General features: G+C 44.4%; 1 protein-coding gene across 1 annotated transcript; it reads left to right on the top strand.

The window, feature by feature from the left end:
* Positions 1-1,824: 1,824 nt before the first annotated feature.
* LOC135050528 (uncharacterized) lies at positions 1,825-14,523 on the top strand. The gene is made up of 6 exons (XM_063957002.1): positions 1,825-1,936; positions 7,496-7,636; positions 12,094-12,165; positions 12,952-13,030; positions 13,918-13,949; positions 14,157-14,523. Exons 1-6 carry the CDS (start codon positions 1,852-1,854, stop codon positions 14,357-14,359), a joined length of 612 nt encoding a protein of 203 aa, XP_063813072.1. The 5' UTR covers positions 1,825-1,851; the 3' UTR covers positions 14,360-14,523.
* The last annotated feature ends 1,008 nt before the right edge of the window (positions 14,524-15,531 follow it).

Raw genomic sequence — 15,531 nt, 5'->3', positions numbered from 1 at the left:
AGTACGCTGGCACAGGTCCCCATTTTACACAGTACGCAGGCACAGGTCCCCATTTTACACAGTACGCTGGCACAGGTCCCCCATTTTACACAGTACGCTGGCACAGGTCCCCATTTTACACAGTACGCTGGCACAGGTCCCCATTTTACACAGTACGCTGGCACAGGTCCCCATTTTACACAGTACGCTGGCACAGGTCCCCATTTTACACATTACGCTGGCACAGGTCCCCATTTTACACAGTACGCAGGCACAGGTCCCCATTTTACACAGTACGCTGGCACAGGTCCCCATTTTACACAGTACGCTGGCACAGGTCCCCATTTTACACAGTACGCTGGCACAGGTCCCCATTTTACACAGTACGCTGGCACAGGTCCCCATTTTACACAGTACGCTGGCACAGGTCCCCATTTTACACATTACGCTGGCACAGGTCCCCATTTTACACAGTACGCAGGCACAGGTCCCCATTTTACACAGTACGCTGGCACAGGTCCCCATTTTACACAGTACGCTGGCACAGGTCCCCATTTTACACAGTACGCTGGCACAGGTCCCCATTTTACACAGTACGCTGGCACAGGTCCCCATTTTACACATTACGCTGGCACAGGTCCCCATTTTACACAGTACGCTGGCACAGGTCCCCATTTTACACATTACGCTGGCACAGGTCCCCATTTTACACAGTACGCAGGCACAGGTCCCCATTTTACACAGTACGCTGGCACAGGTCCCCATTTTACACAGTACGCTGGCACAGGTCCCCATTTTACACAGTACGCTGGCACAGGTCCCCATTTTACACAGTACGCTGGCACAGGTCCCCATTTTACACAGTACGCTGGCACAGGTCCCCATTTTACACAGTACGCAGGCACAGGTCCCCATTTTACACAGTACGCAGGCACAGGTCCCCATTTTAAACATTACGGCAGGTGGTGGGGAGAGGGAGGGAGAGAGAGAGAGAGAGAGAGAGAGGAAGGGAGAGGGGCTGACTTACATTTGAAGCGGTTCTCGCCGCTCTTCAGCCGCCTCTCCCTCCTCGTCTGCGCGGCTCCGGGCTCCCCCTTCAGTTCTCCCTCCTCCGGCGGGGTTTCGTTGAATGACGCGTTTGCGCCGTGACGCCACGACGCAATCGTGTCATTCTGCGAAACCCCGCCCCCCGAGCTGGGCACTCGGGAGAAGGGGGTTTAAAAGTGCCGCGGCGGTGTTTGGGGGTCTCGGCGCCCCCTCCAATCCGGCGCCCAGGTCGCCTGCCCCCCTAGCCCCCCCCTAGTTTCGGCCCTGATCATGGCTTATATATTATTCCAAGACCAACCCCTACACCCTGATGGACAGCCCTATAATCCTATAGAAAAATACCCAAGAACACACTGATCTGCCTAGCAACTGCTCAGTCACCAACAACCAATCACAAAAAATTGGACTCTTATATGGCTTCAGGCTTATGCAGCCTTCAGCTTATCTTAACACATTTTGAAAACTAGGATTTTGATTGTACAGCCTAATCAGCAGGGTAAGAGCACTTGACGTAGGTAATATATAAATAAAGGGTGACACTGTTAGTAATAAAATACCACAAATAGCAATTATAAAGTAACATCACACTGACACATTGGGGATATTGAATTATTTGAAAAGTCAGTTGAGTGTCTGTTTTTTCATATCTTTTCAACCATTTGAATTCCCCCCATTATGTAATGCTGCACACATTCACCATAACAGTCCCAGCCAGGTTCTATCTGTTATTATGACATCATCATGACATCATAGAGCTTTGGCATCATATAAGGCCATACGCTGTAGCAGTCTCCTTTGATAGGTAGTTTGAGGAGAAAAAGAAGCATGATGTGTTTGTGCACAAAAATTGCTTTGCTTTTGATTATATTTTCAGTGTGTGGCAGGGCAGCCCCAGTACGTCGTAGGGGAGGTAAGTGGGCATTTTAGTTATTTGAATTATTTTGACTCAGTAGAAAAAAAAAATATTCACCCAGTTAGAGACTTAGACACATTTATACCTCAGCAAATGTCAGGACACAACGTTATATGATACACAGCTTACCATGATACAACACAACAATACTACACGACACTACAGCCGCCATACACTAGGTGGTAATCTATATATTAATAGCGTAAGGATGATTTTTATGGGTGACTTGTTCCTATGATGCGTTGTCTGAGCAGGGCACATCATATACCAAGCTCTTGGACTGTATATGTGCAGAATTATATTAGGGTTGTGATCGGTTGCTTTATTTCAGATTAATGTAGCAAAATGTCCACCAGCCAATTACAATGCATCACCCTTGTGCAGCTGCTGGGTGACCTGGGACATGTGACCTGCCGGGGGGCCTGGAAACTGTCACTGTTATGTGCAGTCACCCACTAAACTGGGATACTACGCGGTATCACCTCCTAAAGGGGTGATAAGGGTCAAATGTTCCGCCCAGCAAACCTATGCCCGGTTGAAACCAGGCGCATCAGCTACTTGTAACTGAATATGGGAGATATTTATCAAAGCTTGGACATGAGGATGGCTCTGTACTGCGGCTGCCCCTTTGACTTGCGGCACTGACATAGTTACCATCATTTATTGAAAGGAAACACTTTTTTTACCTCAGGTATTAGTTTATTCCAGCACCTACTGTACAACTAGTAATTATATCTGCTATACAGCAAACACAAAATGTTACTGTGCAGCTGGTGAGTACTCAGTAATAGGGACATTTACAGGGACACGCAGTACTCAGTAATAGGGACATTTACAGGGACACGCAGTACTCAGTAATAGGGACATTTACAGGGACACACAGTACTCAGTAATAGGGACATTCACAGGGACATACAGTACTCAGTAATAGGGACATTTACAGGGACATACAGTACTCAGTAATAGGGACATTTACAGGGACATACAGTACTCAGTAATAGGGACATTTACAGGGACACGCAGTACTCAGTAATAGGGACATATACAGGGACATACAGTACTCAGTAATAGGGACATTTACAGGGACATATAGTACTCAGTAATAAGGACATTTACAGGGACATACAGCACTCAGTAATAGGGACATTGACAGGGACATGCAGTACTCAGTAATAGGGACATTTACAGAGACATACAGCACTCAGTAATAGGGACATTTACAGGGACATACAGTACTCAGTAATAGGGACATTTACAGGGACACACAGTACTCAGTAATAGGGACATTTACAGGGACATACAGTACTCAGTAATAGGGACATTTACAGGGACATACAGCACTCAGTAATAGGGACATTTACAGGGATATACAGTCCTCAGTAATAGGGACATTTATAAGGACACACAGTACTCAGTAATAGGGACATTTAAAGGGACATACAGTACTCAGTAATAGGGACATTTACAGGGACACACAGTACTCAGTAATAGGGACATTTACAGGGACATATAGTACTCAGTAATAGGGACATTTACAGGGACATACAGTACTCAGTAATAGGGACATTTACAGGGACATACAGTACTCAGTAATAGGGACATTGACAGGGACATGCAGTACTCAGTAATAGGGACATTTACAGGGACACACAGTACTCAGTAATAGGGACATTTACAGGGACACGCAGTACTCAGTAATAGGAACATTTACAGGGACACACACAGTACTTAGTAATAGGGACATTTACAGGGACATACAGTACTCAGTAATAGGGACATTTACAGGGACACACACAGTACTCAGTAATAGGGACATTTACACGGACACACAGTACTCCGTAATAGGGACATTTACAGGGACACGTAGTACTCAGTAATAGGAACATTTACAGGGACACACACAGTACTTAGTAATAGGGACATTTACAGGGACACACAGTACTCAGTAATAGGGACATTTACAGGGACATACAGCACTCAGTAATAGGGACATTTACAGGGACATATAGTACTCAGTAATATGGACATTTACAGGGACATACAGTACTCAGTAAAAGGGACATTGACAGGGACATGCAGTACTCAGTAATAGGGACATTTACAGGGACACGCAGTACTCAGTAATAGGGACATTTACAGGGACACGCAGTACTCAGTTATAGGGACATTTACAGGGACACACAGTACTCAGTAATAGGGACATTTACAGGGACATACAGTACTCAGTAAAGACATTTACAGGGACACGCAGTACTCAGTAATAGGGACATTTACAGGGACACACAGTACTCAGTAATAGGGACATTTACAGGGACATACAGTACTCAGTAAAAGGGACATTTACAGGGACACACAGTACTCAGTAATAGGGACATTTACAAGGACATACAGTACTCAGTAATAGGGACATTTACAGGGACATATAGTACTCAGTAATAGGGACATTTACAGGGACATACAGTACTCAGTAATAGGGACATTGACAGGGACATGCAGTACTCAGTAATAGGGACATTTACAGGGACACACAGTACTCAGTAATAGGGACATTTACAGGGACATATAGTACTCAGTAATAGGGACATTTACAGGGACATACAGTACTCAGTAATAGGGACATTGACAGGGACATGCAGTACTCAGTAATAGGGACATTTACAGGGACATATAGTACTCAGTAATAGGGACATACAGTACTCAGTAATAGGGACATTTACAGGGACATACAGTACTCAGTAATAGGGACATTGACAGGGACATGCAGTACTCAGTAATAGGGACATTTACAGGGACACACAGTACTCAGTAATAGGGACATTTACAGGGACACGCAGTACTCAGTAATAGGAACATTTACAGGGACACACACAGTACTTAGTAATAGGGACATTTACAGGGACATACAGTACTCAGTAATAGGGACATTTACAGGGACACACACAGTACTCAGTAATAGGGACATTTACAGGGACACACAGTACTCCGTAATAGGGACATTTACAGGGACACGTAGTACTCAGTAATAGGAACATTTACAGGGACACACACAGTACTTAGTAATAGGGACATTTACAGGGACACACAGTACTCAGTAATAGGGACATTTACAGGGACATACAGCACTCAGTAATAGGGACATTTACAGGGACATATAGTACTCAGTAATAGGGACATTTACAGGGACATACAGTACTCAGTAATAGGGACATTTACAGGGACACGCAGTACTCAGTTATAGGGACATTTACAGGGACACACAGTACTCAGTAATAGGGACATTTACAGGGACATACAGTACTCAGTAAAGACATTTACAGGGACACGCAGTACTCAGTAATAGGGACATTTACAGGGACACACAGTACTCAGTAATAGGGACATTTACAGGGACATACAGTACTCAGTAAAAGGGACATTTACAGGGACACACAGTACTCAGTAATAGGGACATTTACAAGGACATACAGTACTCAGTAATAGGGACATTTACAGGGACATATAGTACTCAGTAATAGGGACATTTACAGGGACATACAGTACTCAGTAATAGGGACATTGACAGGGACATGCAGTACTCAGTAATAGGGACATTTACAGGGACACACAGTACTCAGTAATAGGGACATTTACAGGGACATATAGTACTCAGTAATAGGGACATTTACAGGGACATACAGTACTCAGTAATAGGGACATTGACAGGGACATGCAGTACTCAGTAATAGGGACATTTACAGGGACATATAGTACTCAGTAATAGGGACATTTACAGGGACATACAGTACTCAGTAATAGGGACATTTACAGGGACATACAGTACTCAGTAATAGGGACATTGACAGGGACATGCAGTACTCAGTAATAGGGACATTTACAGGGACACACAGTACTCAGTAATAGGGACATTTACAGGGACACGCAGTACTCAGTAATAGGAACATTTACAGGGACACACACAGTACTTAGTAATAGGGACATTTACAGGGACATACAGTACTCAGTAATAGGGACATTTACAGGGACACACACAGTACTCAGTAATAGGGACATTTACAGGGACACACAGTACTCCGTAATAGGGACATTTACAGGGACACGTAGTACTCAGTAATAGGAACATTTACAGGGACACACACAGTACTTAGTAATAGGGACATTTACAGGGACACACAGTACTCAGTAATAGGGACATTTACAGGGACATACAGCACTCAGTAATAGGGACATTTACAGGGACATATAGTACTCAGTAATAGGGACATTTACAGGGACATACAGTACTCAGTAATAGGGACATTGACAGGGACATGCAGTACTCAGTAATAGGGACATTTACAGGGACACGCAATACTCAGTAATAGGGACATTTACAGGGACACGCAGTACTCAGTTATAGGGACATTTACAGGGACACACAGTACTCAGTAATAGGGACATTTACAGGGACATACAGTACTCAGTAAAGACATTTACAGGGACACGCAGTACTCAGTAATAGGGACATTTACAGGGACACACAGTACTCAGTAATAGGGACATTTACAGGGACATACAGTACTCAGTAAAAGGGACATTTACAGGGACACACAGTACTCAGTAATAGGGACATTTACAAGGACATACAGTACTCAGTAATAGGGACATTTACAGGGACATATAGTACTCAGTAATAGGGACATTTACAGGGACATACAGTACTCAGTAATAGGGACATTGACAGGGACATGCAGTACTCAGTAATAGGGACATTTACAGGGACACACAGTACTCAGTAATAGGGACATTTACAGGGACATATAGTACTCAGTAATAGGGACATTTACAGGGACATACAGTACTCAGTAATAGGGACATTGACAGGGACATGCAGTACTCAGTAATAGGGACATTTACAGGGACATATAGTACTCAGTAATAGGGACATTTACAGGGACATACAGTACTCAGTAATAGGGACATTGACAGGGACATGCAGTACTCAGTAATAGGGACATTTACAGGGACACGCAGTACTCAGTAATAGGGACATTTACAGGGACACACAGTACTCAGTAATAGGGACATTTACAGGGACACACAGTACTCAGTAATAGGGACATTTACAGGGACATACAGTACTCAGTAATAGGGACATTTACAAGGACACACAGTACTCAGTAATAAGGACATTTACAGGGACACACAGTACTCAGTAATAGGGACATTTACAGGGACACACAGTACTCAGTAATAGGGACATTTACAGGGACATACAGTACTCAGTAATAGGGACATTTACAAGGACACACAGTACTCAGTAATAAGGACATTTACAGGGACACACAGGATAAATCTGGAAATTATGGTCAGTTAGTAACTAAGATAATGGGGGTGATTAAGCCTGACGTCACATAAGAGCCTAGTTGTGGGGAGGGATATGCCTATCACAGGTTAGCTATGGTTAGCATTGGAGTTAGTGTGATAATTACTGTATTAGGCTTAGCCTATGAGATGTGGGTGGGATCAGGGACTGATTGCAGAAGGCTGATCCCTCTTTCCATCTTGATGTTCCTGCAGGTTTACATCGCTCTGCTGCCGCTGATGCCCCATCCGTGTATTATGCTGAGGAGGAGAAGGGTCCTGTGACAGCTCCTCCAGATGATGTATTATATTCGGATGATGACGTGGAACGCGCCTGGGAGAAGAAGGTCCCACATGGTAAGTATGACCCTGCCATTCCTCATTATTGCAGTTCAGGTTTGCTTTATAGCACCAGTAGCAGCTGATCAGGTTCCCCAGCTCACTCGCACAAGCTGATTCCTCTGACCAGCATTGGAAGGGTGAAGGCGGGGTCTCCTGGAATAGGGGTAGGCTGCGCTAATGCTGGAATTACAATGGGGGGTCTGATCTGTGATTGGATTAGAAAAGGGCAGTTAGTGATGTGCTCGCTATCACGGCGGATGCTATAAAGGCGTTAGAGGTGGCCATGTTACCAGGGAGTATCACTGAAGGCATTTTCCAGTTACATCACCTGGCTTGGCGGCATGTTGGTATTTGCAGCTTGCTAATTAGAGACTCGGACCGCTGAGCATCAGAGCCTGCTTAGGTACATGTATATGGTATGCGGTGTCTATGAGAAGATGAATAGTATTACTTGGGGTTCTTATGGTCAGCCAGCAGGCAGCGTCAGCACGTCAGCTGATTGTGTTTAGCACAGGGGACTGGATGTGGTTACCATGAGCAGGTGGCAGCCCATGCAGGGCTGGTGCAAGGTTTCTCAGCACCCTAGGCAAATCTTAAACACACTCGCCCCCCCCCCCCCCCCCCCCCCCAGTAGTCACCGGTTTAGGTGAAAATGTGCAGAGGCGACGTCTAATAAATTCGACAGCAAAGAATATTTTCCTGAAATAGAATTTGACAGCAGATAAGAGCCATATGGCCTATCCAGTCTGCCCTTTACGGTTAGGGACTACAGTATTCGGGATAGGTTAGGGTTAGTTTACTGTAATGGTTCTAAAACTGTTTGCCATGGCTCCCTGGGGTGCTTTGGGACACTTGTAGTAGTTCCCTGGGTTGGTGGTCCAGGACAAATTCTAATTATTTATGGTCAGTGTAATAGGCAAAACCAGGGCTGGTGGCTGCCAATCATAAAATATGTTGACAAACAGAAGTGAATCCTGTCCCCACACCACATTACTGAACCTAAGGATGACATATAACACAATTTACCAAATGTTTTATTTTAAAAAAAATTCTCAATAAGAAACTTTGGCCTAAGGGTGCCATGAATAAATTCTGATACCCTAGGGAGCTATGATTCAAAACAGTTGGGAACCACTGGTTTACTGGATTGGGTTAGGATATTAGGGATAAGGGCCCTCATTCCGAGTTGTTCGCTCGGTAATTTTCTTTGCATCGCAGCGATTTTCCGCTAATTGCGCATGCGCAATGTTCGCACTGCGACTGCGCCAAGTAAATTTGCTAAGAAGTTTGGTATTTTACTCACGGCATCACGAGGTTTTTTCTTCGTTCTGGTGATCGGAGTGTGATTGACAGGAAGTGGGTGTTTCTGGGCGGAAACTTGCCGTTTTATGGGTGTGTGTGAAAAAAACGCTGCCGTTTTTGGGAAAAACGCGGGAGTGGTTGGAGAAACAGGGGAGTGTCTGGGCGAACGCTGGGTGTGTTTGTGACGTCAAACCAGGAACGAAACTGACTGAACTGATCGCAGTGGCAGAGTAAGTATCGAGCTACTCAGAAACTGCAAATAAATTTCTATTCGCAATTTAGAGAATCTTTCGTTTGCAATTTTGCTAAGCTAAGATTCACTCCCAGTAGGCGGCGGCTTAGCGTGTGCAATGCTGCTAAAAGCAGCTTGCGAGCGAACTACTCGGAATGAGGGCCAAGGTTATTTTAGCGGTTTGGGTATTAGGGTTAGTTTGGGGGATAGGGTTAGGGTATTAGGGATAGGATATTAGGGTTGGTTTATCAGTTTGGGTTAAGATATTAGGGTTAGGGGTTATGATTTGGGAGACATTGTTAGATACTGTATACTCCTGTACTAATGGGCGGCATTCCATGGATTTCAAAAAAGTATGCACATACACATAAATAACATACAACGTTTCAGATGCTTTACTATTGCATCTTTAATATAGCATCTTTTGTCGTAAAATGCAATATTAAAACGTCTGAAATGTTGAAAAGTTATCACTACGTATATGTATGGGTTGTAGTTATGTGACCTACTCTAAATCCTGACAGTAGACATGCTGACTAGTAGGGACTATTCCCGCTTGTGGATGAGCACGACATCCATAGAGTGGGAATAGAACCTGTGGCTCATTGCACTTGCCCCTCCCCCCCTGCCATTCCACTGCCAGGATCCCGCGGTCGGTATGCTGACCGACGGGATTCACAGCAGCGGTAACGCGTATCCAACCAATGTGTTATACCTATTTGAAATCCATGGAGTGCCGCCCATAAGTACAGAAGAATGTTTGGAATTGATCATTCTAGAGAGGTGTATATATAATAATTTGGACCAGTTCTCCCAAGCCCCAGATGGCACGGAGTATACAGCATGATAGATAGATAGATAGATAGATAGATAGATTCACACATTACTTGATATTATTGTAGACATCTATAGGCAACTGACACCTCTCAGACACTAGAGAGAGAGGTTCAGCTGCTGCAGAACCTCCTGCCAGCCACATGAATGACAAGGTGACAGCTGAGGTGCGATGCACCTAGTTGGGAGATGGGGCAAATCAGCTGGTGGTTGGGGAAGCAAGGCCACCGTACACTGGCCCTCATTCCGAGTTGTTCGCTCGCTAGCTGCTTTTAGCAGCATTGCACACGCTAAGCCGCCGCCTTCTGGGAGTGAATCTTAGCTTAGTAAAATAGCGAACGAAGTATTCGCAATATAGCGAATAGAAATTTCTTAGCAGTTTCTGAGTAGCTCAAGACCTACTCAGAAATAGCGATCAGTTCAGGCCGTTTCGTTCCTGGTTTGACGTCACACACACGCCCAGCGTCCGACCAGCCACTCCTCCGTTTCTCCAGACACTCCCGCGTTTTTGCCTGACACGCCTGTGCTTTTCCGCACACTCCCAGAAAACGGTCAGTTTCCGCCCAGAAACACCCACTTCCTGTCAATCACACTCCGATCACTTCAACAATGAAAAAGCTTCGTTCTGCCGTGAGTAAATCTACTAAGTTCTTAGTAAAATTACTACCCGCATGCGCACTGCGAACCATGCGCATGCGCATTTTTGCCTTTTTCGCTACGTTGCGAAAATCGGCAACGAGCGAACAACTCGGAATGAGGGCCACAGTGCACGAAACAGCCAATTTGTGCAAGTGTATACCCAACTTAAGGTTAATTGATGTTTTGATCTGAAAAAGTAGTTAGTTGGCAAGAGTTTGCTTCTATTTATCCCTGGGCTTAAATTACATACAGGTTGAGTATCCCATATCCAAATATCCGAAATACGGAATATTCCGAAATACGGACTTTTTTGAGCGAGAGTGAGATAGTGAAACTTTTGTTTTCTGATGGCTCAATGTACACAAACTTTGTTTAATACACAGTTATTAAAAATATTGTATTAAATGACCTTCAGACTGTGTATATAAGGTGTATATGAAACATAAATGAATTGTGTGAATGTAGACACACTTTGTTTAATGCACAAAGTTATAAAAAATATTGGCTAAAATTACCTTCAGGTTGTGTGTATAAGGTGCATATAAAACATAAATGCATTCTGTGCTTAGATTTAGGTCCCATTGCCATGATATCTCATTATGGGATGCAATTATTCCAAAATACGGACAAATCCGATATCCAAAATACCTCTGGTCCCAAGCATTTTGGATAAAGGATACTCAACCTGTACAACAAAATAGTTTTAGTCAATAGCAGCAGTATTCACTATTGCCATCAAATAGTTTAACTGAACGTACCTGTACTTTTAATGACAACTGCAAAGGCTCTATATATCCCTGCTGTCTTAGCGCCACTTACTGTACATCAAAGATGCCCACAGAATAGCATGACTGGTGGTCGTTGGGGAAGCCCTCCTCCTGGCTGAAGGCGCCGGTCATGGCCTCCTCCTCGGTTTCTCCTTACTGCGGCATATGATCCAGACACAGACAGGAGGATCTTCTCCTGTCACCGGGTCGGGGGAAGGAAGAGGTGTAGTGAGTGAGGCAGGACGGGGAGGCAGGGACAGGACCCTGACATACGGCTCCACTCTAGCCCACGCCCGCAGATCCGTCGCTGTGTGCGGGCGCCTCACATTCCTCCTGCCGAGTGCAGCACCCAGCCTGGCTGTCATAGCCTTAATTTTTTCGTTCCACTCAGCGGCGCCACCTTTTAAGTGGTGCCGCCCATAGGCAGCTGCCTAAAGCTGCCTAATGGATGCGCCGGCCCTGGGCATATGTGGTCACATCTGTAGCTGGCCCAGACTCTCTAGTACAGGGACTGCGTATAGAGACTATATACCCCCATGCTGTGTAATTATCCTTAGCTGTGGGGGGATATGCATAAGCTATGGGTAGCAATGGGGTTTGATTGGCAGATTACTGCGTGGGTCTATGAAATGTGGGTGGGTGGGTTTAGAGACTGATTGTGAAAAACTGCTTCATGTTTCCTTTTTATGTTCCTGCAGGTTTAGTTAACGGTTCTGTAGCTGGCAGACGATCGGTGCCAAGGACCAAACCGACCAAGGTTATATCAGCTGGTGAGTATGACTCTACCATTACTCATTATTGTGGATCAGACTCATTTTCTAGCATCAGGAGCAGCTCGTCGGGTTCCCCAGTTCCCTCTCACAAGCTGATTAATTTCTTTGCCCAGCATTGGAAGGGTAAGGGCGGGGTCTCCTGGAATAGGGGAAGCCTGCGCTGCAGATGGCACGGAGACAATCCGCCATGGGTAGCAATTCCTGGGCTTTCTTTTTTCTTAAATGTAGCATTTTATTCCCATCATAGTCGCATACAAGGTCACTGACAGTGTAATAGACACTAAGATTAGACTTTATTTGAAAGAAATTGGTACAAAGTCACAAAGTAACCACAATGATGCGCAGTCTGCAGCGGGGTGCTGGTCACTAGTATCAGACCTCCGCACATTGTCTACACACAGAGTAGCATCCGAGTCACACACAGCAGCTACCAGCGTCAGTGGTCAGGGCTCACGTGCATTGTCATTATGTCACATTAGTGATATGAGTAAGACATCTAATTGGTGAGTCTATGGTGAGATGCATGGCACGGCAGAGTAGCACAGTGTGCGGCACTGTCACCGGGGCTTGAGGATAGGCATATAGAGCCACATCTGTAGCTGGCCCCTAGCTCTCTAGTACATGGACTGCGTATAAAGACTATATAACGCTATGCTGTCTAATTATCCTTATTACCAATACTAACAATGATAAGGACGCAGCTCTATGTTCTATTAATGTGTTAAACAAATGTAATGTGAATTAAATGTGATTATTGACCCAATATCTGTCTTTCTTGCACAGATGTGAAATTCTTGGAAGGATTTTTGGTTGTGTTTGTTCCAGCGGCAATATTGCTTGCAGGATGTGTCATTTACTGGAGGTAAGTTACTAACACTCTACATATGGTGTTTATTCACCTAGATAGTATTACTAGTAACAGACGTTCTGGTTGGCAGATAGGTATATATGTATATTATCTCCAGCATTCTCCATGGGCAGATTTAGTAATACAGATAGACCCATGCCCTATTCCCAGCTGAGGAGGACAGTGTCACCACAACCCTGTGGTCATAGTAATAGTAGGTGGTGTAGGTCTGTAGTAGATAAGAAATAAAACATACAGTATCAGTCCAATTTTTTTAATACAAACTCCTTTTATTAAGTTAGACAGTCGTACAAAGATAGAGACAAGCAGCCACAGAGACACATAATATCACAGAGAGAAAAGAATATTAAGTAGTCATTGGGTTCTTTGAACTCAGTGAAACAAATTACAGATCAATACAGTATTCCTAGCTAGTGCGGAGAGCAAAGTGTCCTCTGTTTTCATGTAGAGGCCTATTTCACTCCAATGGGTGTGTGGGGGTGTTGGGGTGGGTGGGTGTGTTGAGGTGAGAAGCAACTTAATAATTGTTGTGTTCTCCAAGTTAGCATCTGAGCTATAGTGATGTGGGGGAAGTATAGGAAAATCTATGATCCAAGACATAACTCTAATGGAGATAGAATAGAAATCACTTCTATTGTGGACCACAATAGAAGACATATTAAGTATATTGTTTTAAAAAAATGCTAGAACTTATACCACAAGTTATTGCTCAGTACAGATACTTGTCATTGTGTAGCGGGTAAGGGGAGGGGGCATTCTGCTTCTCCATTATACAAGGGAGACAGTGTGCTCATACATTGTGGTGGGGGGATCTCTGGGACTTAGCATCCCCAGGAATGGAGGTACGGTCTCTAACTAACCACTTTTCCTTATTTTTACAGATATGGCAAATGGGTGACAACGCGTGAAAGAGGTAAGAATAACTATACACTGTATCTACATAATAACACCACAGCACAAACTAATGAGTGTATTGTTTTACCTAATGAGAGAAAAGTGTCACCACTGAGAATGGATGTGTTACATATGTCTACTTGTTTATAAATTCTATATCTAACTCTATGTTGTATTAGACATGAGAGGAAAAACTGAATACTAAAATGATGTCTCACTCTCTTAGATATTGAGAAGAATGAGGAAGGTGCTACAAGACCACAAGCACCCACCACCACATCCTCTGATTCTATCAAGGCATCCACCGCAATGACCTTCACCCGCACCTCCATGACTGGAACCACCTTGACCATCACCAACTCCTTCCCAGACATGCTGCCAGGGCCACCTTCATGGATGGCAGCATCTGTCATGCAGACTGCAGTGTAAGAAGCCCAGTGAGACCTTCATCATCTGTCTCCCCGCGTTCCATACCAACCTGCTTCCTGCAGTCTGCCATTCCAGTGTCAGCATGCCCAGGGCCAGTTCTACAAAAAGAACATATCTTAGTTTGAGCTGAACAATATGTGGTGGAAGCCCCAAACCATCGGCTGCTGCACTGTTTGATGTCTTAATAAATTGAGACTTTGAAAAATCACCAAGTGCCGCTGCCTGCTTTTTTTGCTTCATATCCATCTATACCAGAGGGCACCGGAGCAATTACTTAAAGGAGTGGAGTGCTGGGCTGTTTAATAAAAAAAATAATACATATATATATATATATATATATATATACATTTACACTAGTGGGCAAAATTATGGAAACCTTTTTGAAAATGTGCATTTTTACGGTTTAATTGCATATATCTGCATAATTTTTAAGATTATATGTGAAGAGAGGGGATTTCTTCAACTCAAAACTGACCAATAGGAGTGATTGTTCTGAGAGCCAATCAGGTGTAATACCACAAAATGGATCCAATAAGGTGTTAGCATGAGTTAGCTCACATTTGTTGCTACCCGAATTGATAGTAAAACATCTTGTTTAGGGGGTAATTCAGAGTTGTTCGCTAGGCTGTGTTTTCTCACAGCCCGCGATAAGGTCTGAACTGCGCATGCGCGTCGGACGACTGCACGGGGCATCAGAGCATAGCGGTGGGTTAGTGCGAAAAACAATCACACGGGCGATCGAGTGGTGATTGACGGGAAGAGGGCATTTGTGGGTTTTCAGGGAGTGTCTGGAAAAACGCAGGCGTGTCCATGTGTTTAAAGGGGGGGGGGGGGGGTCTGACGTCAATTCCGGTCCCAGACAGGCAGAAGCGATTGCAGCGGCTGAGTATGTCCTGGGCTACGCAGAGACTGCACAAAAGCAGTTTGTACAGCTCTGCTACACATGCGATCGCACACTTGCACAGCTAAAATACACTCCCCTGTGGGCGACGACTATGCGAATGCAGGACTCCAAAAAAAAAAACTAGCAAGCGATCAACTCTGAATTACCCCACAGCTTACTTTAGGAAATGAAAGTAAACAAATGCATAAAAAACAGCGACCAACTTAGCGATAATCAAACAACAAAGGGGGTAATTCAGAGTTGATCGCTCGCTAGGTTTTTTTTGCTG

This window comes from Pseudophryne corroboree, chromosome 2 (assembly GCF_028390025.1).
Source record: "Pseudophryne corroboree isolate aPseCor3 chromosome 2, aPseCor3.hap2, whole genome shotgun sequence".
Taxonomy (NCBI): Eukaryota; Metazoa; Chordata; class Amphibia; order Anura; family Myobatrachidae; genus Pseudophryne; species Pseudophryne corroboree.
The sequence above is the reverse complement of the archived record's forward strand: the minus strand, read 5'-3'. Positions and strand labels throughout refer to the sequence as shown.